General features: G+C 51.6%; 11 protein-coding genes across 11 annotated transcripts in view; 5 read left to right on the forward strand and 6 right to left on the reverse strand.

Annotated features, from left to right (window-relative positions):
- GLOTRDRAFT_135064 (uncharacterized protein) overlaps positions 1-1720 on the reverse strand; it is a 4232-nt gene extending 2512 nt beyond the window's left edge. Inside the window, exons 1-5 of the mRNA XM_007862593.1 lie at positions 1532-1720; positions 1373-1482; positions 1167-1318; positions 954-1113; positions 615-901 (exon numbers count right to left, since the gene is read on the reverse strand). Of these exons, the coding sequence (XP_007860784.1) occupies positions 615-901; positions 954-1113; positions 1167-1318; positions 1373-1482; positions 1532-1659 (837 nt within the window). The 5' untranslated portion in view covers positions 1660-1720. The remainder of the gene's footprint in view (positions 1-614; positions 902-953; positions 1114-1166; positions 1319-1372; positions 1483-1531) is intronic.
- A 198-nt stretch (positions 1721-1918) lies between these two features.
- Positions 1919-2831, reverse strand: GLOTRDRAFT_135065 (uncharacterized protein). Its single transcript, XM_007862594.1, has 3 exons — positions 2773-2831; positions 2452-2711; positions 1919-2391 (listed from the first exon to the last, which is right to left on the reverse strand). Exons 1-3 carry the CDS (start codon positions 2810-2812, stop codon positions 2002-2004), a joined length of 690 nt encoding a protein of 229 aa, XP_007860785.1. The 5' UTR covers positions 2813-2831; the 3' UTR covers positions 1919-2001.
- Positions 2832-3249: 418 nt separating this feature from the next.
- GLOTRDRAFT_124120 (uncharacterized protein) lies at positions 3250-5224 on the reverse strand (the record flags this gene model as incomplete). The annotated part of the gene is made up of 16 exons (XM_007862595.1): positions 3250-3669; positions 3717-3789; positions 3843-3865; positions 3920-3957; positions 4012-4129; positions 4181-4188; positions 4249-4300; positions 4352-4377; positions 4436-4558; positions 4614-4656; positions 4711-4795; positions 4846-4895; positions 4943-4995; positions 5050-5055; positions 5113-5132; positions 5184-5224. 16 exons carry the CDS (start codon positions 5222-5224, stop codon positions 3250-3252), a joined length of 1179 nt encoding a protein of 392 aa, XP_007860786.1.
- An 804-nt stretch (positions 5225-6028) lies between these two features.
- GLOTRDRAFT_135066 (uncharacterized protein) lies at positions 6029-7428 on the forward strand (the record flags this gene model as incomplete). Its single annotated transcript, XM_007862596.1, has 4 exons — positions 6029-6167; positions 6218-6519; positions 6583-6767; positions 6817-7428. The coding sequence occupies exons 1-4, from the start codon at positions 6133-6135 to the stop codon at positions 7426-7428; spliced, it is 1134 nt and encodes a 377-aa protein (XP_007860787.1). The 5' UTR covers positions 6029-6132.
- Positions 7429-7788: 360 nt separating this feature from the next.
- On the forward strand, positions 7789-8687 carry GLOTRDRAFT_135067 (HSP20-like chaperone). Its single transcript, XM_007862597.1, has 3 exons — positions 7789-8129; positions 8187-8406; positions 8467-8687. Exons 1-3 carry the CDS (start codon positions 7978-7980, stop codon positions 8563-8565), a joined length of 471 nt encoding a protein of 156 aa, XP_007860788.1. The 5' UTR covers positions 7789-7977; the 3' UTR covers positions 8566-8687.
- Positions 8688-8986: 299 nt separating this feature from the next.
- GLOTRDRAFT_31372 (uncharacterized protein) lies at positions 8987-10237 on the forward strand (the record flags this gene model as incomplete). Its single annotated transcript, XM_007862056.1, has 2 exons — positions 8987-9620; positions 9675-10237. The coding sequence occupies 2 exons, from the start codon at positions 8987-8989 to the stop codon at positions 10235-10237; spliced, it is 1197 nt and encodes a 398-aa protein (XP_007860247.1).
- Positions 10238-11150: 913 nt separating this feature from the next.
- On the forward strand, positions 11151-12046 carry GLOTRDRAFT_31016 (uncharacterized protein; the record flags this gene model as incomplete). The annotated part of the gene is made up of 3 exons (XM_007862039.1): positions 11151-11385; positions 11437-11880; positions 11931-12046. 3 exons carry the CDS (start codon positions 11151-11153, stop codon positions 12044-12046), a joined length of 795 nt encoding a protein of 264 aa, XP_007860230.1.
- On the reverse strand, positions 11685-13047 carry GLOTRDRAFT_52470 (EF-hand). The gene is made up of 5 exons (XM_007862159.1): positions 12735-13047; positions 12396-12670; positions 12138-12344; positions 11931-12090; positions 11685-11880 (listed from the first exon to the last, which is right to left on the reverse strand). Exons 1-3 carry the CDS (start codon positions 12940-12942, stop codon positions 12228-12230), a joined length of 600 nt encoding a protein of 199 aa, XP_007860350.1. The 5' UTR covers positions 12943-13047; the 3' UTR covers positions 11685-11880; positions 11931-12090; positions 12138-12227.
- Positions 13048-13256: 209 nt separating this feature from the next.
- GLOTRDRAFT_135070 (oxidoreductase) lies at positions 13257-14343 on the reverse strand (the record flags this gene model as incomplete). Its single annotated transcript, XM_007862598.1, has 4 exons — positions 14177-14343; positions 13925-14130; positions 13715-13865; positions 13257-13665 (listed from the first exon to the last, which is right to left on the reverse strand). Exons 1-4 carry the CDS (start codon positions 14239-14241, stop codon positions 13257-13259), a joined length of 831 nt encoding a protein of 276 aa, XP_007860789.1. The 5' UTR covers positions 14242-14343.
- A 253-nt stretch (positions 14344-14596) lies between these two features.
- On the reverse strand, positions 14597-15335 carry GLOTRDRAFT_67939 (uncharacterized protein; the record flags this gene model as incomplete). The annotated part of the gene is made up of 3 exons (XM_007862599.1): positions 14597-14963; positions 15025-15200; positions 15264-15335. The coding sequence occupies 3 exons, from the start codon at positions 15330-15332 to the stop codon at positions 14639-14641; spliced, it is 570 nt and encodes a 189-aa protein (XP_007860790.1). The 3' UTR covers positions 14597-14638.
- A 192-nt stretch (positions 15336-15527) lies between these two features.
- GLOTRDRAFT_113026 (PLC-like phosphodiesterase) lies at positions 15528-17272 on the forward strand. Its single transcript, XM_007862600.1, has 9 exons — positions 15528-15789; positions 15845-15917; positions 15972-15995; positions 16053-16141; positions 16197-16239; positions 16292-16324; positions 16380-16601; positions 16649-16908; positions 16960-17272. Exons 1-9 carry the CDS (start codon positions 15676-15678, stop codon positions 17191-17193), a joined length of 1092 nt encoding a protein of 363 aa, XP_007860791.1. The 5' UTR covers positions 15528-15675; the 3' UTR covers positions 17194-17272.
- The last annotated feature ends 540 nt before the right edge of the window (positions 17273-17812 follow it).

The raw sequence follows: 17812 nt of genomic DNA on the forward strand, positions 1-17812 counted from the left end.
AGCTGGTTTCTTCTGCATCCTCACAAGGTGGGAGTGTTAGGTTTGGTTGTATTGGATGCAGAGCCACTGGGACAAATAGGTACAAACAGCTTGACTATGTACTGAGCCACTGTATTTCCTTTGTTCCTTAGTCCGTGCAATTGACCTTGCCTTCGGTTTGTGTATGTGTCTGGGCCTGGTGTGCTTATGGCCACCCATCTTATGCTTCCCTGTTCTGCCTGCTGCTAACAGCTGGAGGGTGAGGATAGCTGTCCAAACGTACAAGGGTGCCAGTCTTAGCGCAAGGACCGTGAAAGGGGAGCTCTGCTCGAGAGATGGCGTATAAGAACCCAACCGCCTACGATCTGCGACATACGTAATCGCCAACGCAGGTAAGACGGCATAGGCGAGAGGGACTGCGACGTTGAAATTCAGAAGCAGATTTCTGAAGTAGAAAGTCCACGGTTCCGTGCCATACAATTCAGGACCACGGATGGAGCCGCCGAAAATATTGTATCGGATAATGTTCCAAGGTACAAGGGTCAGGCGTCCGTAAGCAAGACTGTCGATGGCCACAACCGGGACCTAAAACCAAGTTAGCAATGGATTATAACCTCAGAGAATGTAGGACGCACGAATAAGAGTGCCGAGGTAGCCACTGCACTAGCGAAGTTCGACCATCTTCGCTTAAGCCATGTTTGGTACATGTCTGCCGGAACACGGTCACCGCTGAAAACGAACAGTTCCTCGACCACGAAAGGCAGCGAAAGGGCCAGCGCGAAAGGCCAGCCAACGATAGCTCCAGCAGCGAAACAGAGGGTAGCATAAAGTGTGCGCTGCTTGCTCTTCGTGCTGGCGGGCTCCATAGCGTACGAAAATGCAAGCATGCTAGCATACATAGCAAAGGATGATGGTAGGAAAGCTATATATCGGTGATGAGGATGGGACGGGACTGGTGAAGGGCGGGCTCGTACCTATTGAAGCATTCCACATCCCAGTGCTGAAGAGCAATAAGAAGAACAGGTATCGACCAACTTTCCGGTTCACCTTCTCCACGACGGTCCTGTAGAACTGGGTCTCGCATAATGAGGAGATGACGGCAAGGAAGATCCTAACGGCGAAAAATGCCGCTCTCTAACGTCTTCATTCGTCACCGAGACACATTTTTGTCGGAGTAATTCACTCACCTTCTCTCCTGTAAACAAAGCACCGATACGCGCAGGCAGCAGATGGACCACCACATACGCCCAACTCCGGATTGCATGCGCGGGCGAAGTCTCCCAGGTCTGAAATCCATATCCTTGATCAAGGTAATGAAGGGGCTCCCAGAAGTTGAATACTACAGGCAGGATGCACATCTGTCACAGGCCCTGGAGCATATTCCAAAGCGTACCTTCGTCGCAGTCTTGGATATTAGCATACATGGCCGCGCTCACTCGTACGAGCAGCAACAGTTGGAGTGCCTTCGTGAAATTGGGAGTCCATGCTGACTTCACAAAATGTCTGCGCAAGCAATGTTACTCGAATTCACTCTAGACAAGAGTGTCCTGACCTGCGAACTTGGTCCTGCAGCATTCCCTTGTTGACGTCAGCCTTGGCCGGACTGCCATTTTGCGGCTTCGGTGAAGCCTTGTCAGGCCTACGAAAGCGTAGAGTCTCAAACTGAGGGTTGGACGCCATGGCGCTTAGAGAGAGAGATGGATATGTGGCTGAAATCACTACGCGTTAAGACACATCTCAGGTGTGGCAGCAGCAGTGCAGCCAGCAAGGCTGGGTGAGTGGCCACATCGAAGCCCCCATTGGCAGAGCAGGGTTCTCGCGCTCACCACGTGCCCCGATCACGAACGGGCCAGTGGCGACTGGTGGCAATTCTCAGGAGTACAGGACTAAGTCCTGCTTCTATGTTCCTCCTGTACAGTACTACACAGCGAACCGTGATATATTTACAACGATAATACAGGCCTCCAAGTAGTACGAGAACAAGCGGTAAACAGGAATAAATACAGAATGCACAAGAGGGGATCACCGGCCTAATTCCTCGTAGAACTTCACTATCTTCCTGACGCCAGGACAGAGAGCAAGCCTAACACGCTCACCCTCCTTAACCAAGGTCCTTCCTTTCGCTTCTAACCACGCGGCAGGACCACCGGGACCCTTCGCAATCAATCCCTTGTCTCTCACCACCTTGGCCAGCCGGTCTCTCTGGATAGACCACTTGAGCTGGTGCATGACCGGGATCAGCGATCGCGAGACGTGCATTGACGACGACTCCGCGTCGGGGAGAACACCAGCATCCCGTAGAACGTCCAGCGCCTTCTTCTGAGCCGCCGAGCGCCGTCTGAAGTGGATGGAGAGGACATCACACGTATGGCGGCGTTGTAACCGCAGCAGGTTCTCGTATTGCTTAACGGACTAGTACACACACATGCATGAGCTTCTGCAGTGCGCTCGGGTTTAAATAACACCACTTACAAAGGGAGAATAAATATACATTCCAAGCCTCCAGCGCCTTTCGATGCCCAAGCCGCGTATGACGCCTCGGTGCACCAGGTCCGCGATGGTCGGCCTCAGCGCGTCTCCCTGTGGACTTAGGGCAAATAGCGAGTGTTGCACCCGGGATGGTGCTACAACAAGGAGGCGAAACCTCTGAAGGACAGGATCTGCAGCGAGAGACGCGAGACCAGGCGATAGCTTCGACAGTGCTGCCAGTTCTGGCAGGTCCAAATACGAAACTGAGAAAAACCAATTATATTACTTTAGCACATGCATATATTTTCAGTATCCATGACCCACAGATGTGCAAGATGATCTCGGTTGGCAAGTCCAACAGCATACCGGAATGAAGGCGCGGGTATGAACAGGTTGTTGCCACAACTTGCAATTGAACGCACGTAGGTAACGAAACGACCCCGAATCTTCTCACCCTCTGACTCATGAGCACTCCCCGTGCATCTCCGACGTTGTGCTTTGGTTGTGCTGCATCGTCTGTCTCGGGCAGTGACACTAGCAGAGACGCAATCAATGGACAAACTAGCTAGCTGCTATTCATATGACAGACGTGGTACTTACAACATTCTATGACAAGGAAAGCTACTGCAGGCAGGGAAGGGGTCTTTGCTACAACATCTATGCCAGTGATACACGATGAACAATTCTCAAGATGATTAAGGCGATTAACACTAAAATTTGGTACCTTGTATTTCCGTTCACAAAGAAGGCAGGAATCTGAGAATTCACCAAAGAACTGGAGACAACTTCACCGATCAGGAGTCATATCGTCGTGGTGGTTTTCTCCACATCCACTCGAATTCCGCCACCGACACCCATGTCGATGGCTCTATAAGCGGGAGCAGGCATCTCAGCGTTCAAGCTATCCTCTGTCTCTTTATCCATCCCGACGAGAGCGGCCAAGTTGACGTTCTGCAACTCGACACCATCCAGCTCCGCGTCGACCTCGCCGTTTCCAGCAATGCTTCCCAGGACTACGTCCGACTTGAACGTAGCGGTAGGGTTACTCGTAATGAATCTGAAACCTAGGCCGCCACTGTGCGCTGTTCGCGATGAGGCACCCAGACCAGGCGGACTACTCTTGATAGCTCTTGGAGAAGGTGAGGCTGGGGAGTAGGCATTGAAGGGCCCGAGCGTGGAATGGGCTACAGTCTCGGATCCTCGCTCCCGAAGATCAAGGATCTGGAAGAAATGAATTCAAACTATTGTGGTTGGCGGAAAGTACTTACGAGACGGCAGGCGAGCAGAGGACTCATCATGACACTGAGAGGAATGTTGATTGCTGATATTACCTGCCGCGGTCTTCAAACATGATTGTCAACTGTGCATAATCCTTATCCGGATTGATAACTCACTGGAGGTAGAAGATCCCGTTGATCTTGGAATAGAATGAGTACCAAGGACGAAACATGGGGCGTGGCACAGATCTCACCAAATTTGCAATAGAGATCAGTATGTAATAGAAAACTCCTAATCACAGGAGGCGCTTAGTCGATCCGGTACAGAAGAATGTTATACACACACCTTCCCTGAGGAAAGTCTGGATGAGTCTACTGCTTGTAGCACCGCTCCTCCTCCGAATCGTGATAGCCTTCCATACTGTAATTGATGTCACCAGGGTATCGAACAAGAGCGGTGCGATCTAGAATTATCTCGGATCGACAATTGGCAGCTCAAGCTAGAGCTGACGTACGAAAAAGCCTGTTCGAGGACGCAGTCCGTTAGTGGATCGGTACTCAAGATACTCATTTATATGCTTACCAAGAAGATGTGCCGAGTGAGGCTTGGACATGGGGAAACACGGGCCTATAGTCTGAAGATTGACGATTACTGCCACATTCTATGCCCTCAGTGGTGCACTCACGAAAGGCGGCTTGACGAAAGGAAGGACTGTCGAATGCGGGATCCCATGAGACGGACAGATGAACAAACCTGACGGGAAGCTCACCTAGCATTTGTGAGGTATCCACATAGAGCTGATATGCGACGACCCCCGCAAGAGCACAGACGAGGAACACAAGAAGATAGTTGTTCCTATTGAAGAAAGCGTATGTGCGGATTAGGAGCACGGCTAAGGCAATATGTCAGCTAAAGCAGCAGTACTATGCTAACGGATGAGTAGTCACTCTCGGACCCGACTTGATTCCACATTGCCAGAGCTACAGGGATCTAGTGTTCCTTGTTTGAGCTATTAAGAATAGCGGATAGACGCGGTATCATTACCTTGTAGAGGGCTTGACATCTCGCCGCCGTATGGTCCACGACAAAGCAATATAGCAGATACGGAACAGTAGCTATGACCCAATACCTTGGCGTACAGATTAGTACGATGACGATACAAAGATAAACAATGAATACCTGCAGAATAGATATGCGACTTTGACTGGAGTCCAGATCGACTTCCAAATCTGCAGAAAGCGTAAGCCGCTGCAGCACGCAATATTGGCTTACGCACGAAACGCCACTCTCGAGGCAAGCTGATGAGCCAGTCCCAGATTATAACCGCATCTGCAAGGAGTCTTCAGTAACGTACTTGACGCGCGAAACTGCGCATATATTTACACATGGCTATTAGCAGCAGAGTGAGATCATGGTTCCGACGAGGCGCGTTCACGATGCACTTACCACAGAAGTATACTTGGGTACTGGACGGGAGATCTCAGTGTAGATAATAAAAGCAGAAGCTTTTCGCCTACATGAATATAAAATGCTGCGCGGTTTCCAGAGTGTCTGGCATGTTGCTGCTCCGGACAAGCGAAAGAAGGGGGACTAGGGGCTCTAGTCGTAGTCCGAGTTGAAGGCGTCTTGCGGTGGGGGAGGACAAGGAAGAGAAAAGGCAGAAGGCCGACCTATTAATGTTGCAAGAGCCATGTCGGTTGCGTATGCACCCGCCCGATGATTGCCAGTCAACTAGTGAAGGAATTGCAAGCCTGCTTTGGACATGGGCTTGCTTGATTCGGAAATATTGGCCGCTCGAGATTCGAGCTCCGACTCGGGCCTCTTCCCGTGAATTGTGAAACCTGGCATTTCCAGTGCCATCGCGTTCCTTGGAAGTCCAGGCAGGCTGAATGTGCTTGAACCACCACTGGCGTTGATATCAAGAGACTTCCGAAATATGCATGATACGACAAGGTGGCTTTGGGTAGGTATATTGCGTGTCTGTAACCGAGTATGCCACGAAACTCCGGCCATTGCCCCACACTTGCTTGCTTTGCGACTGCAGATCACGCTGCGACTCGGGGGAGATACCGGAGACTTGTGAATGGTCTCTATTGGCTTGCGTCTAAGGCTTACGCGCTCACGGGCGAACTGCATTCTGGCACGACGTGTCGGAATGCACAAGTGCCCATGGACGTAAATTTATAATTAATAGCAAGGTGCAACCACGGGGTCGCAAAGATTCACAAAGTTACAGCACTATACTGGTTCTTATTGAACCCGGTTGGTTACTCCCTTTTTACGTGGTAAAAGAGTCATCGAAGGACGCGCTTTCATATTCGCGGTGTTAGACCGATGATGACAGTTGTTGAACATCGAATGCCCACACACTCCTCCGTCCAGGTTGTGGGGGAATCATTGCCACCCTCTTTGCTTCACCTCTGTACTCTTTGTAGTGAGTTCAAGTTGCTTCTTCACTAGGAAAGCATGCGGGGTGCGTACACAATACAAACTGTAATCCGGTACGTTGTCAGAATATATGCCGGACGCCCGAAGCTGACTCCTCCTGTAGTTGCACGACTCTTCGAGAAAGAGATGAGATCAAGAAACTGCGTAACGGCCCCCATCAAATGTCCATAGAGCAGCTGAGCTGGAGGTTCAAGCATGACTCACGGACGATCAGTGCTGTACTTCGGTTCTCAGAAACAGATATTAAGAACTACCTTAGCGCAAAGGAAAACGAGGGTGTTGAATCCGCTTTCACATTGTCGAATCCTGTGACCCCGGGACCTTCAGATCGTGTTCTACGTCTACGCAGGAAAGGCGATAACGTTGGACGCGAAGTAGCGGAACCTAGGAAGGAAGTATTGGGTTGTAAGTATCCCACTAGTAATGAAACTTTGGCATCGTCCTCTCGACTGACCAGGTCGAGGGTAGCAACTAGAAGTGTATCCCAGGAACGCACACATAGCGGGGATGAACAGCTCCCTTTGAACTCGTCTTCACGCGGAGCCGCATTCTCACAACCGTCTATCTCTGCGACTAAGGCTGGGATTACTGGAGACATCGCTCTCTACATCCCGGAGGGGCGTGAAGATACCAATGTGAACCCGATCTCATATGTAAGGGCATGTTGCATCTCCTGCGCGGAATCTGAGACATTCTCTGTAGCTCCCCTTGTCTTTCCGGCAGCCACCTCAGAGGTCACGAGTACATCATACTGGTCAGCACCGACTGCTCCCAGCGGTCAAAGTCTTCGTCAATCATCTAGTACCACGCATTCCCGACGCTCCAAAAGTTTTCCGCGACATTGGCATCACTAATGCGCGTCATCTAGATGCGCTCACGCGCAAGCTCAGTGACGTGAATACCTGCAAACCGTTTTCTCTCGATTTGCAGCAAGAGTTCGAACGCAGAGGCGTAGAGCTCACCCAGTTTCTCGTGATATCGGATGCTCTGCAGGCCCGGAGCCCAGGCGATCCTGTTACTTCGTCGGTCACGCAGACTCCGTCGGATGCACTCAGCGCGTTCCTGCAGGGATTGGGTTTGTCCCTGCTTCATCATCGTGACGCTCTGCACGAAGCGTACATTCGCGATGGAGAGTGGCTCGACTTCTTGTCGGCGCAGGTTGATGCCCCAGGAGCGGAGTACTATGTCTGGCATCTGAAGACGCACAAGAAGCTCCAGAGTATCACCCCGTTGGAATGGCTCTTCCTGCTGCATGGGCTCAGGGATCAAGCCGCTCGGCAGCGAGAGTCCTCGGGCACGCCGCTTTCCTTCTGACTTCAGACCCTGCTTCAACCTACCATCTACGGATAGTATCGATCCTTGCGTATGTTCCCCGTCTCTTCTCGTGTTGCTTCCTTTGACTTGCCAAGTGTTGTGTTCATCACTGAGGGGTTCGAAACCTCCGGCTTTACATCAAACGCTAATGTTCCACTGCATGTACGGCACACTCGACAGTTGTATACTATGTATCACACCATGTTGTATAAGCCTACTATGTATAAGGTATTTTGTTACTCTCAAAGGGTACGGACGTCTAGGTCTCGGATGCCTTACCGGACACTCCAAGCCACAAGCATCCAGAAACTTCTCTAGGCTTCGGCGCATTTCGCGCCACTTTCTCGAGTTGCGTCTCGAGGCTCATCGAGACTCCCTTTCGGTCACACTTGCATCATAGCAATTCATTCACGAGGACGCAAATGTGAAGAACAATGATTTGCAGAACGCGTATAAAAGAGCGGATACAGAGAGTCGTCCGGACAACAAGAAAAGTGGACAGTTCCTACATCTTGCTACTGACTTCTTCTATACTTCGCTCATATAACGATGTCTCGCGGATTCTACGACCCATTCGCCGAGTTTGACCGCCTCTTCGACGAGGCGTTCAACGCGCGGAACATCGGGTTCGGCGGCAACAGCCAGCCTCGGAACCAGCTTCAGCGCCGCCCTGAATCTACGTCTTCAGCGTTGAGGCCAAGGTATGTCAGGCTATCACCGATGTAAGACTCCTCGACGCTGACAGGGAGCTGAAACAGAATGGACTTGCATGAAGACGTCAAGCAGAATGCCGTGACCGCCACATTCGAGCTGCCGGGCTTGCGCAAGGAAGACGTGAACATCGACTTCAACAACGGTCGCCTGACGGTGTCTGGTGAAAGCAAGCAGAGCGCAGATCGCGATGAAGCTGGGTATGCTGTTCGGGAGAGGCGGTACGGCAGGTTCTCTCGTACCCTCCAGCTGCCAAACGGCGTGAAGGTACGTGGATCCATCTCCCTTGAGCGTTTCGAGCCTGAATTGACCGGCTGTTCGTAACAGCCCAATGATATCAAGGCCTCGATGGAGAACGGAGTGTTGACTGTAACATTCCCGAGAGCGTCGGCAGAGCAGACTCCCCGACGCATCACCGTGTCATAAGGGGCGCAAGGAGGAGGAAATGGAAGTGCTCTGAATCAGTACCTGTGTCGTCAAGTAAGAAGTATCCGGGGAGTGTACGATTATGTAGTGGCATAGTCAATATCAGCGACTTCATTTTTGTTAGCTCCCGGCCCCATGCGAATTCCTGGACCAGAGAGAAAGACTTGAGCGAACCCGTAAGAGAGTAGTGCAGACTGCCTGCACAAAGTTTGGAAATGTGTCCGCCTTTCGGACTTGAAACTCACCGGTCACCTTCCAGTGATCGTCAGTAACGTTCAAGTCAAGGGGATCCGGAATTTGGACTTGAAGTAGTGAGCGGTCACCGGTCCGGAAGCGGCCGGACAACTATGGGCCACCATCAGCTCTAGATTTGCAGTCTCACTCGTACAAACGACCAGAGTCCCCGGTACCGATACCCAACATGACGAGCAGCAGTGGACCTCGCATTATGGAGGTTCTGTCGCGACCTCCGATACACGACCTCATATTCGGCCAGCTTTCGCCGGCAGGCCTGGTTCGATTCTCTCGCACCTGCAAGCTCGCCCAGGCTGGCGTTCAGTCGTTCTATAACCGTGCATTCAACATCAACAGGCATCTATCCCGATTCTTCAAAGACCCGATTGCTTTTCGCTCACTGCAGGCTCGCACCGCAACACTGATTTCTGGTTCCAGCGCGCTGCAGTTCCTTGACCGCACCTTCTACCCAGACAGCGACCTCGACCTTTATGTCCATCCTGGATTCGCTAGGGAGATCGGGCGATGGCTGATCGATCATGAGGGGTATGAGTATAAACCATACGAGTCCCAGAATGCGGACTTCGACACGCAGGACGAGGTGATCATGAAGGCCATGCGAGACGCCGGCCTGGCACCTGGACAGCGTACCTTTAGCGAGGATTTACATCCCTTTATGAACCAGATGTACAGGATCCCGGGCGTCGAAACTGTGTTTAGCTTTGAGAGACTGAATCCGAACGCAGGGGAGGACCCGCTGAAGGTTCAGATCATTCTGGCTAGCCAGACGCCCTTGCAATGTATATTAGGTTTCCATTCGAGTGCGCACACTCCATTTCCTGTTGGTCCCTCACTAACGAGAGCATAATGACTAGCTATTGTTATGAATCTGATCACGTACAACGCTGCCTACGCGCTATATCCTGACGCTACCTTTGAGAAGCGGCGCGCCATAGTTATGGGAAGGATGCGAGCGGAGCGCGACATTCAAGCTCTGCAGAAGTATATGCGGCGCGGCTGGAAGTTCCAAGCGACTGTACCCGACGTCCCAATACCTGACTACTTCCGTATGACCATGGACCGAAGCGTGCTCGACTCCTACACATGGTCCATCCCTCTCTCTCTGGAAGGCGTCGAGCCGCCTCGCCCGCTCTCCCTCACGTCCGACCCTCTAACGTGGGATCCCGTGATATTCAGCAGCTTCCGGCTGCAGCGCCAACACAAGGATGACCTGATGTATATGTGGTATGAGCTCGTGAGCTCCACTGTTTTGAGATTCAAGTACCTCACTGCGAGTGAGGACTTCCTGGAGATCCTGCGAAATTTCTTCATCGCCCAAGGAGTCTTGATGCATATGCGCGTGGACGACGAGCAGGGGCCGGCCCATTTAATTGGAAGTGAATACTGGGCCTGGTGCGGCGCCCATCTTACGTTGTAATCTATCTTCAGCAACGACTGACTGAATAAACCTCAGGTGGGACTCGGAGTTGCCAATTCTCCGCAGTCGGCTCGTGGAAGCAACGCAGGCACGAAAACGGATGCTAATTGACTGATCATTGCGCACCGTTTCAAGCATATTTACTTTCGACTTCCATAGTTGTTGTATCTGTACCGTGATCAATCCAGCGTAATGTTAGTTGTCATTTCGAGAGGCCCAATAATGCCGCAGCCACAGTTCTGAGTTCAGAAGCGACTGGGACTGTCGGGCACAGCCACCTTGATCATGCACGATTGCCACATGACGTCACATGTAATGAAGTCAATAAGGAGCTCACGAGTATTGGCAAGCACTCTAAGCAACCGTAATCCCCTCCACAACCTGAACACATACCATCATGCCCACAACGCGCCGTCAGGCTACCCTCGAAAAAAATGGGGAGTTGAATAAACCTGAGCCAGCCAGTAAGCCCCCCGCGAAGAGCGGCAGGGGAAAGGGGAGGAAGCCGAAGAAGCAAGAGCAAGAAGAGCCAGCCGCTGGCGACAAGAGAGAGGTGGAGGGAGCCGCGGAAAATAAGGAACAAGAGGAGCCTCCTTCAAAGAAGCCGAAAGTCGACGAGGAGGCCAAAGATGTTAAAAAGGTCCACGAACCCGCGGGTGACTTCAGCCCTCTTTCAGGTGATTGCGTCGCAACCTGCCTTTTCGTGGAAATTTAGCTAACCCGAGAATTGGCAGGGACTATCGAGCGCGGCCATATCTATTTCTCCTACAGGCCCAAAGTCCAAGTCGAGGAAGCCGAATCTCTCGATGACGTGCGCAACTTCCAGATAATCTTGGTCCCGCGTCCTCCCGCCTTCGCGACTAATGATGAAGATACGAGCAAAGTGGATAACGAGAAGAGTGAGGACTCTGAGATGAAACTCCTCTCAGAAGGGGCCGACGCTGTTCCTGCAGCGGAGCCCAAGGGGCAGGACAAAAAGAAATTCAGAGTCATTACGGTAGGCAAGAAACAGCTGCCGGATCCCGATAGTGGTGGAAGCGGCCGAGGAAGGAAGGAGACATTCTGGGCGACTGTCAGTGCCGTTGGAGATGACCTACATAAGCTGGAGAGTGGTCTCGGGGAGAAGGAATACGAGACCAAGACTAGAGGTGAGAGGCTCTGTCGGGCATATTCGGCGCCGTTCACTCATGTTGTTTTAGGCACCAGACATGAAGGACCAGCTAGATTAGTCGGTCGCGGCGCATATGCCATCGTCAATAATGATCCATCGACCCCTTCCAAGAGGGAAACTCACCTTGGTTATCATCTTTCGCACCCATCTCCATCCCAGCTCGGTGAAGTCCAGCACGAGATGCGTATATATTCCGCTTCCTCGTTCATCATCCAAGTTCGCAATCCCCTGGCACCCGTGAGCGGTGGTCAGAGGGTCGGTTTACCTCAGGGCAGGCGAGCGGAATATCCGGAACAGGTCATGAAGGAAGTATTTGGGCAAGGCACCAGAGGTACAGAGGCATATGGATTGCGTTTCTCAGGCGTCACCCGGCCGGAACTGCTAGACTACGAAGGGGCAGAACTGCTTCTGATCGGAGCAAGGTCTGGTGAAGATGGGCTGGAAACGAGCTTGGGCGAAGGTAGAGGAAGCGGTGCGTGATGTTCGTCAACATCTGTAACCTCGTTTTGATTCTTTTCTCAGCATTAAACGAGACTGCGGAGAAAGAAAAGGATGAGTCAATTCAAGACGTCCTCAAGGAACTCGCTATGGACGAGGAGAAGATCCCCGCAGAGCCTTTGAAAGGCGAATGGCTGTAGTTTGAAATTACATTGTACAACATATCGGTGCTATGATACTACACCTGAATCAGTAAATAAAAGAATGCAATATTGAAAAGAGAACACGTACAGAGTCCATGCATCTCTCAACCCACAGTGCGGTACGAGTCTATAATAAGCAGGGTATATGTCAACGAAACGAAACGTCCTGGAGTATCCGTCATGACACTTCGGTGGCCTCGTCGGGATCCGTGTTGACTCGGAGGACCTTAACCCATTCTCGATAATTGAAGTTACCCTGTCTGTCCGTAAAGGGGCCCTTCAATAGGCGGTCAATCTGAAATCGTCGTGAGCCCACTACTAGGAGCAATATAATCATGAGTCTCACCTCCGATTGGTCCATCCGTTCCCCGACCTCTGAGAGCCACTTCCTCATTTCGTCACATTTCACAGTGCCAGTATCATTCTCATCAAATGACTCGAACGCCTCAATCAGCTCAGCCTCGGTGTCGAATTCGAACAGGTGCTCCCCCATCATGGTGAGGAACATCGTGAAGTTGATACCGCCACGGTCGTCCGCGTCCTCACCAGACGGCGATCTGCTATGGGTGCCTGGTCGGTCGCTGAGTAGATCGTCAAGCATCTTCCTCGACGGTTGCAAGCCTAGAAGACATGCAGCATTGTATGAGACGAGGGTGAGTGAGAGGAGGGTATAGAAAGCCCATACCGAGGCTCGCGAAGATATCTTTCAGATCTTTCTCGCTCACAATCCCATCCCTGTCCTGATCTATGAGAGAGAACGCCTCTTTGAACTGCTGGATCTGAGGGGCATTGAACAACTGGAAGACGCCTGAAGGTTCGCGTCGCGCCCGGGACTTCTGAGCCTTTGTCAACTTCGGACCTCCCGGGGAAAGATAGTCGGGATAACGGGACATGATCAACTCCTCAACCCAATGAAAGCAAATCGAGGACTATGCGAGAAGGACACGCCCAAGCGATATAGGAGAAGAGTTTCAGATTCAGACTACAGCTCTGGTTATATATCCAAGCTTGCCACAACGGGAACCCTTAATACGCGATCACATGACAAAGGCTTGATCCCTATTTGGCACTTGTCACGACAGAGATATTGATACAGTAAATAATGCAAGCATTTCCTCCGGAACAACAAGAAGTACGCATAGATGAAGTACAACGGTAGCGAGCTAGAAGAATAGCCACAAACCCCGAATAACAGCCGCGCAAGTCGTTACTTCCTGATGAGCGCTCTGCACATCAAGTACAACGCAAACGTCCTGGGCAGCCACTTCAGGATAGTGATCAAGGTCCCACCAGCCCCCATTCCCTCGAGGATTGCAGGAGGCTTCCTGCGGAGGGCCTTCCGGACCACAAGTTCCGCAAACTCCTCTGTGGGCATGGAACCTTTGCCTTGACTCGCCCACATGCGCTCCAGCATCCTGTCCAGGTAGTCTTTATATAACGAGTCCTCCGGGAGAGTGAAGGTTTGCGCGTGGTTACTTGAGAAGTTGGACTTGATACCAGCGGGGGCAACCAACATGACGTCGATATTGAAAGGCTTGAACTCCATGTACAGGCTCTCAGTTATGGAGCGCAGGGCTGCTTTCGTGGCGCAGTATATCCCAGCCCATGGCGTAGCACTAATCCGGGCGTCAGGCCAGTCGATGAACTGTGACTTCGTGGACTCACATATGCCCGACCACAGAACCGATGTTAACTATCAGCCCGGACTTTCGAGCCGCCATGTGCGGGAAGGCGGCTTGCGCGGTCCGCAACGCTCCGTAGACATTTGCGTCGAAGGTACGCTTCACCGTTTCGAGCGGGATTTCAACGGTTGGACCTGTTTAGCCCTCAGTACTTAGTGGTGGCCGATAAATGTCATGTAGGGATTGAGAGTACCAATGCACGCATGTCCGGCATTATTCACCACCACGTCTATCCGTCCTTCAGCCTCTATGATCTGCTGCACTACAGCTTCGACGTCCTCCTCGCTGGTGACATCCATTGCAAGTCTACGTATTGACGGGTGGTCAAAGGCGTCCATTGACTCAAGTCTGCGTGACGTTGCGTAGACTTTACAGCCATGTTTCGCGAAATGCAGGCACCTGGAGGGAATGAGTGATACCAGAGGGCAATCGACGAAGTGCTTACAGATGGAATCCAATTCCGCCGTTAGAACATCCAGTCACCAATACGACCTTAGGTGCGCCGGACATGGCTATGTCGCGTCGTGGTACTAGACAGCAGCTGGTTATGGACTAAGTAGTCCAGAATATCGACGTCCTTATTATAAGACAAGTAGAACCGCCATAAACCCAAACCTCGATGGGCATTATTGGGAATTGATAGGCTTCACATGGTCGTCGATCCCACACCTGTACATGTCCGCTGTCTCCGGAGTACAACAATCAGGGTAAAATCCACGAGAGACAAAGCAAACATTCTCAGAGAAGTAAGAACTCGGAGGTGTGACCAGATTAATGTAACCCGACCACAATCAACAGAACGTTAACCTCGATCGGCTCAAGATGGCGACGAAGATGGCGTCAAGTCCTCATATCCCTCTAACATCCGATAAGATAGGTTATACATCGTTGCTGTAACAATTAACTATTACGAGACTATTAGATGCGTGTATGGATGAAACAGATCCTCTAACTGTCTACCATAATGGTTTGCGCCATGCGTCCATAGATGAAACCATGCCACAGCAAAGGCAGCACCACAGCAACATCCGACTGCAACCTGGGCCAGGGTGTGCTTACCGAGCCATATACGGGAGCCAGCGACGACGACAGCGGAAGGGAGCATAAGAATTGGAGGTAGTACCCGGATGGCTTGCCCCGAAGGCAGCGACGGGTGAATGGGGAGATATGCACAGGCCAGGGGAATATAGACGGCGAAGAACGTGATGGTAGCGGAATGTGTGCTGGGCATTCTGCAACGGGACGTCTGAGCGACTACAGTCCCCAACCAACGGCCGAGCAAGTATCACTCACCCGTAAGCTGGTTTCTTCCTGTCGCTGCGTAGTACAGGCCTTGGCTGGCGAACGACGCGTTTGAGAGCCTTGACCACTAGGCTGCATATTACAGCGCCCACCGAGAAATAAAGAGCGCCGGCGGAACGAGTATACAATACAAATGAGCCGGTCAAGCCGATAATAACAAGGTTGACCTGCGGACAAGGCGAAGTCAGTTGACTGCCAAGTCCTCGGACCCTTCCATCTCTGAGACGCACTCTGCGAAGGATAATCAGCCACCACGGCTGCCCGGTATACTTTCCAGCATACTCTCGTTCAGCGACCATCTGGCCGTTGCAAGCAGGAGTGCGTTGGCCTTCGGAGGAACATGAGGACCAGTGTAATACACGGTGGTGGCGTAGCTGCCGAATTCCGGCCAAGACGTCTCGATTGGGCCGCCGGACCTTGGCGTGGACCCGCGAGACTCGGGCGGGTTCCCTATACAGAGAAAGCTATTCTGAGAACAGGCCTTTTATATGTACCACTGCCTCCCGTTCAGCCTTCGATCCCCTTTTGTTGGCTGCGTGTCTGTGGTATCTGCTTGCTCCCTGTCACGTCTGGAATAGCGCTTGCGCTTCATCATCCCGCTCTCTCTCTTGCTTACTACCCTCTAATCCGACTCCAGTCGTAATGCATCTCTCGAAACATCTGGCGCTGGTCTCGCTTTCCCTCCTTTCGACTCTCTCCGCAGCACATGGCGCATCCGTAACACGGCGAGCCACAACCTGCAATGGACACGCCGAGGTATGCTCATCTCGCGTCTTATTGCTTCAAAACTTATGTGGTGAATGTATGTCAGTTATGCGATCGTAGCTACGGCAATGTCACGTTCGTCGGGGCACATGATTCCTATGCAGTAGGAACAAACAACCGTGAGTAGTGCAGAACTCTAGAGACATAATCATTGACACTGCTGCCACTGGCAGTCGCTGCCAATCAGGATTACAACAGTAAGTTCGTCGTCTCTGCCTGCGGACTACGTTTCTGAGCAGTCGCTTGTGGCCTAGTCACTCAACAATTGAACGATGGCATCCGTATGCTTCAAATGCAAGCACATAACAATGGAGGCACCATTCAGCTGTGTCATACCAGCTGTGTACGTGCTAGCTTTTTTGCTTACTTCACCCCCCCTCCTCACGATCTATCCACAGTCCCTATACAACGGTGGGACCCTTCAGGATTACCTGACGACAGGTATATGGTCTTCCTGACATGATAGTACAGGTTGGACTTACATCACCTTTAGTGAAGACATGGTTGGACGCGAACCCCAATGATGGTGAATTGGTTTGGTCAATTTCCATGAGTATGATGACCTAAGAATGAACCTCTAGTTCTCTCACTCCTCATCGTGAATTCCGATGATTTGCCGCCGTCCCAATACGACGCTGTCTTCAAGACGGTAGGATTGGATACGATGTCATATACACCCGCCTCGTCCCCCATTACGCAGAGCTCATGGCCCACGCTGGGTTCCATGATTGACTCGGGCAAGCGCTTGGTCACGTTTATGGATGCCTCGGCGGACTTCACTGCCGTACCCTACATCATTGACGGTGAGTATCTCAAGGCTCAAGATCGTTCAGATGTTCTAATGATTCAGAGTTCACCAATATTTGGGAGACTGCGTATGACGTAACCGACACAACTTTCAACTGCGAGGTCAACCGTTCGAAAGGGGATACCTCTACGGAGATGTATCTCATCAATCACTTCCTGGATCAGCTTGTTCTGGGGAACCCTGTACCGGATGTGGGCAACGCTGCCAGTACTAACGCGGTATCCGGTGTTGGTTCGCTGGGTCAACAGGTTGCGACATGCGCTGCCCAGTATGGCAGGAACCCGAACTTCATGCTAGTTGATGTACGTATCCTTCTTGTGCTCCTTCGCACACGGTGCTAAGTCGTCCTGCAGTTCTACGAATATGGTGGAGGATCTGTTTTCCAGGTAGCGGCCTCCGCGAATGGCGTGGACTACTCCCCATCTACTCCAGTTGCTTCGCCAAAGTCTCAGACGTCGGATTCTTCGAACTCGACCGGTGGCTCCAGTTCGGCTGCTCCAATTGACTTCCGGATAAACCAGAGTCATGCTGTCGCTGTCTCAGCCTTAATCTTCAGCGTGTTGCTTGGGGCATACAGTGTTGTGTAGGCGTTGCAACTTCATCTCACGATCATCTCGCATCCAGTAGCCAAAATGTACTTTGCGGACTGCACCATAGGACACATTCGGACATTCGGACATGCAATTTTAAATTAACCAGATTTTAATCACTAGTACTATCATTGAGGGGGTTCTGCAAATTTTGCAGAACCCCCTCACCCCCTTATATCTCATTCCACACTCAACCAAAAAATGTTGGGTAAGCTCAGGCAGGTATATATACACTAGAATAGAACCTCTGCCAAGTCAGAATGGGAATATCTGCTGTGGTTGAAGAGAGGGAGAGAAAATGGGTCCTATAGGCCATGGGAAAGAAACAGTGTCCACTAGATCTCTCGTGATGCTCTCAACGGACTGCAGTGGAATGGCTTGGCGTATCATGAATATGCTGTCTATAGTACAATACACCAGCCCGATAGAGTAAATAACGAGCGTGTCGAGATAGAGAGGCAACTTTGCACATCTCCCGGGCCCATATCGTGACAAAAGCGTGACATGGCTCGCGGCGAGATCCCACTGTGACCGCATGTGACACCTTTTTGCAGAACCCCCTACATGAACCGGCATCTCTCTCCTACGTTCCACAGGCTGCATAAAAATGCACAAA

The sequence above is a fragment of the Gloeophyllum trabeum genome (genome assembly GCF_000344685.1).
Source record: "Gloeophyllum trabeum ATCC 11539 unplaced genomic scaffold GLOTRscaffold_00001, whole genome shotgun sequence".
Taxonomy (NCBI): domain Eukaryota; kingdom Fungi; phylum Basidiomycota; class Agaricomycetes; order Gloeophyllales; family Gloeophyllaceae; genus Gloeophyllum; species Gloeophyllum trabeum.

Bases quoted from the DNA above. Each gene is read 5' to 3' on its own strand.
- GLOTRDRAFT_135065 (XM_007862594.1), bottom strand. From the start codon at position 2,812: ATGCTGTTGGACTTGCCAACCGAGATCATCTTGCACATCT. The intron at 2,712-2,772 runs GTGGGTCATGGA...GGTTTTTCTCAG, and splicing joins CGAGATCATCTTGCACATCT to TTTCGTATTTGGACCTGCCA. The intron at 2,392-2,451 runs GTAAGTGGTGTT...TGTGTGTACTAG, and splicing joins TGTATATTTATTCTCCCTTT to TCCGTTAAGCAATACGAGAA.
- GLOTRDRAFT_135067 (XM_007862597.1), top strand. From the start codon at position 7,978: ATGTCTCGCGGATTCTACGACCCATTCGCCGAGTTTGACCGCCTCTTC. The intron at 8,130-8,186 runs GTATGTCAGGCT...GAGCTGAAACAG, and splicing joins TCTTCAGCGTTGAGGCCAAG to AATGGACTTGCATGAAGACG. The intron at 8,407-8,466 runs GTACGTGGATCC...TGTTCGTAACAG, and splicing joins AGCTGCCAAACGGCGTGAAG to CCCAATGATATCAAGGCCTC.
- GLOTRDRAFT_52470 (XM_007862159.1), bottom strand. From the start codon at position 12,942: ATGTCCCGTTATCCCGACTATCTTTCCCCGGGAGGTCCGAAGTTGACA. The intron at 12,671-12,734 runs GTATGGGCTTTC...CATGTCTTCTAG, and splicing joins AGATATCTTCGCGAGCCTCG to GCTTGCAACCGTCGAGGAAG. The intron at 12,345-12,395 runs GTGAGACTCATG...CGACGATTTCAG, and splicing joins AACGGATGGACCAATCGGAG to ATTGACCGCCTATTGAAGGG.
- GLOTRDRAFT_113026 (XM_007862600.1), top strand. From the start codon at position 15,676: ATGCATCTCTCGAAACATCTGGCGCTGGTCTCGCTTTCCCTCCTTTCG. The intron at 16,240-16,291 runs GTATATGGTCTT...CATCACCTTTAG, and splicing joins TCAGGATTACCTGACGACAG to TGAAGACATGGTTGGACGCG. The intron at 16,325-16,379 runs GTGAATTGGTTT...ATGAACCTCTAG, and splicing joins GGACGCGAACCCCAATGATG to TTCTCTCACTCCTCATCGTG.